This window comes from Vitis vinifera, chromosome 5, assembly GCF_030704535.1.
Source record: "Vitis vinifera cultivar Pinot Noir 40024 chromosome 5, ASM3070453v1".
In the NCBI taxonomy this organism is placed as follows: Eukaryota; Viridiplantae; Streptophyta; class Magnoliopsida; order Vitales; family Vitaceae; genus Vitis; species Vitis vinifera.
Window position 1 is genome coordinate 21974617 of NC_081809.1, and position 2977 is coordinate 21977593.

Genomic DNA, 2977 nt, shown 5'->3' on the forward strand with positions numbered 1-2977 from the left:
AAAACTTGAGTGTCCTATCCAATGTTGCTTTTCCCTTCTTCTTCTTTTTCCTGTGCTTTTTCACCCTATTGATGAGTAATGTTTGAGCGTCCGTGCAGTTAAAACCTGTTTTTCTTTTTTAATGCAAATCACCTTCAAGACCTTATCACCACATGGGCAATTTTGAAATGTGGCAGTCTTTCGTTTGGAACTTGGAAAGGAAGTATGTAAATTTCTAGTCAATGTTTGTTCCGAAAAATATGAGGGAAAGTAAAAAAAAAAAAAAAAAAAAAAAAAAAGAAAAGAGGAATGAAATAAAAATTAAATTTTAAAATAAAAAATTATTTAAATATACTTTTTAAAACTCATTTAATTTATTTTTCTTTATTGTATTAAAAGATTAAATAATCTCAAATTTTATAAACTTCTAATTAATTTTAATTATATTTGATTTTTTATTTTTATTTTTCAGGTGAAACTAAACATGAGAAAACTATTTTCCTAGAACCAAAGCCTAGGGTTGGACATTATTATCTCCACTTGTCAAAATTGATGAATAATGGAGAATAATTGCTTAATGCCAATCCCTATTGATTTGGATGCATTTTGTGCATCACTAGTGCACTAAATACTAGTCTTTTAACTTATCTAGTACTTAGTCAATGGAATTCCATCTAATTATTTGGGCTATTGCTTTAGAATTAGTGGTAATTTGGCTTAATTTGACCTTTTTTTTAAAAAAACTATTTTTTTTGTTTATTTTAAAGAATATAAAAGTTCTTTAAAATATTTTTCTAACTCAAAACACCTTTCAAAAACTTTTAACAAAAAACAATGTTTCAAGAATTTATTTTAAAATTAAATTATTTTTTAGAAAAAAAAATTAAGGTGTTCTTTAAAATATTGTTCTAACTTAGAAAATAGGTTTAGGAAACTTTTAACCAAAAAAAACAGTTTTTTAAGAATTTATTTTATATTTTTATTTATTTAAAAAAAAACCCTTAGATAGATTATTAAGAATGTTTCAAAAATAAAAACTAAAATAAAAATTTTGCCTCCTCTAAAACATTTAAAAATTTTACAGGCTAATAAATGATAAACACTCTTCAAAGAAAGAAAGAAAAATAGATTTAAAATTGATAAATCATATTTATATATTTGTTTAAACTATATAGAAGATGAAATAATTTAAAATAAAAAAGTTTCTAATTATTTTTATTGTATTTGATTTTTTTAATAATTTTATGATAAATCAAATAAAAATAATAATTTTCTTTAACATTTTTTTGAAACCAAATAAAATATTATAAATTTATTTTGTTATTCATGGTAAATCAAATATAACAAAAATAATTTTATTCAATATTTTTTCTTATCTTAGAGCCTGTTTGGTAGAATTTTTAAAAATAGTTTTTTATTTATTTTAAAAAACAAATAATTTTTTTTTTTTTAAAAAAAAAACACCAATCAAATAGACCCTTAATATTTTTTTGAAACCAAATAAGATATCACAAATTTCTATTGTTATTTTTACCTTCTATCAATGCTTATTGAATAGGGACAAATTGAATCAATTATTTTTCCATGCCTCTAAATAGGATGGAGCAAGGATCCTTCCCAACTACAATGCTATACCAAAGTCCACTCATGCTATCAATTCTTCACAACTTTTATGAAAATAAATAAATATGGACCAAAACAAAGTACTTTCATTTAGAAAGTTATTAATTAGCAGGTAGAATATTGGAAAGTAACACCCCTAAAAAGACATGCCAAAATTTCAAAAGAAAATTACAAAAACCTTTTCAAATTCCTATATTAAATCTACAAATAAAAAAGTGTCCAAAATTTGCTTATGCATAACCTCATCATCATCATCCAAACTTAGCTAGCTTCAATATTTTCTCCTACATCCCACATGCATCTAACCAGACTATAAAACTTACCAAAAAAGAACCCAAAAAAAAAAAAAGGAGCCACTAATTGAATTACCTATGGCACATACACTTGTAGTGATAGGCACTGTGAATTGGGTCATTACCATCCACAGGAATCTGCTCTGCTCTGCACTTGAACTTGCACCCTTTGCATTCATTGTATGTGCATGTTGGGGCTGTAGACCCTATCATCTCTCTTCTTGAACCCCATTTTCTCCATCCTCCATCTCCATTGTTCTAGCACCCAAGAACCCTAAATATAAGCACATACTTATTGAAAAAAATAAAGGAATATGGGACTGGTTTTGATCTTCATTAATGTTTGCATTTCTCACCTGAACTGATACTACTCTTTGTGATGGATATGAATTGAAGCCTCCTTGTTGATGTAGAAGTTCTGAATGAGTTGCAGTCCCTGCATTATTATTCAAAAAAGGAAAAAGAAATATTTTTCATTTTTCTTTTGGAACTTGAAATCCAGATTATGATTCTCAAATCCTGGAAAAATCAAATGCTTATCTATATATATTTTCTGGGTAACCAAACATAATTTCTAGATTTGGAAAGAAAGCCAACATATAAAGACTTGGAAACAGATAAGATTGGTTACAACCTGCAATGAGGAGAGCTGCAAGGAGAAAGGAGGAGAAGAGAAACTGCAAGTTGGCTGTGGCCATTACTTCCCTGAAACAGACTGGAGAGATTAATAAATGCCAACTCTATACATTATCTGAAGGAATATGACAAGGACACTCAAAAAGAGAAGAAAATAACATAAAAGATGATAGTGATTAGGGAAAAAGGAAAGCTTGAAGTAAATATAGAGGCATCAAGAGAGAGAGACTAGTGGGTGTGGGTCCTGCAGCTTACCTACTTCATTTCAAATCTAACTATATAATTAGAAATGAACTAAGAAAAATAGTTAAAGGGTATGTTTGGTTACACAAAGTACACAAGGAAGAAAAAAATAATAATTTTCTTATATTTAGTTGAAAAATATGAAAAAAAATAAAATATAAATAAAATTAGTTATAAATTTATATATTTTTAAATTATTTAAC

At 26.6% G+C, this 2977-nt stretch overlaps 1 protein-coding gene across 2 annotated transcripts; it reads right to left on the reverse strand.

Annotated features, from left to right (window-relative positions):
• Window positions 1-1680: 1680 nt before the first annotated feature.
• On the reverse strand, window positions 1681-2773 carry LOC104879403 (uncharacterized). Of its 2 annotated transcripts, none has more exons than XM_059736641.1 (3): window positions 2530-2773; window positions 2252-2331; window positions 1681-2169 (listed from the first exon to the last, which is right to left on the reverse strand). In XM_059736641.1, the coding sequence occupies exons 1-3, from the start codon at window positions 2591-2593 to the stop codon at window positions 2071-2073; spliced, it is 243 nt and encodes an 80-aa protein (XP_059592624.1). In that variant the 5' UTR covers window positions 2594-2773; the 3' UTR covers window positions 1681-2070. The 2 variants fall into 2 exon arrangements, with proteins under 2 accessions (XP_059592624.1, XP_010650431.1); XM_010652129.3 differs by having other exon boundaries at window positions 1681-2153; window positions 2530-2772.
• Window positions 2774-2977: the final 204 nt, after the last annotated feature.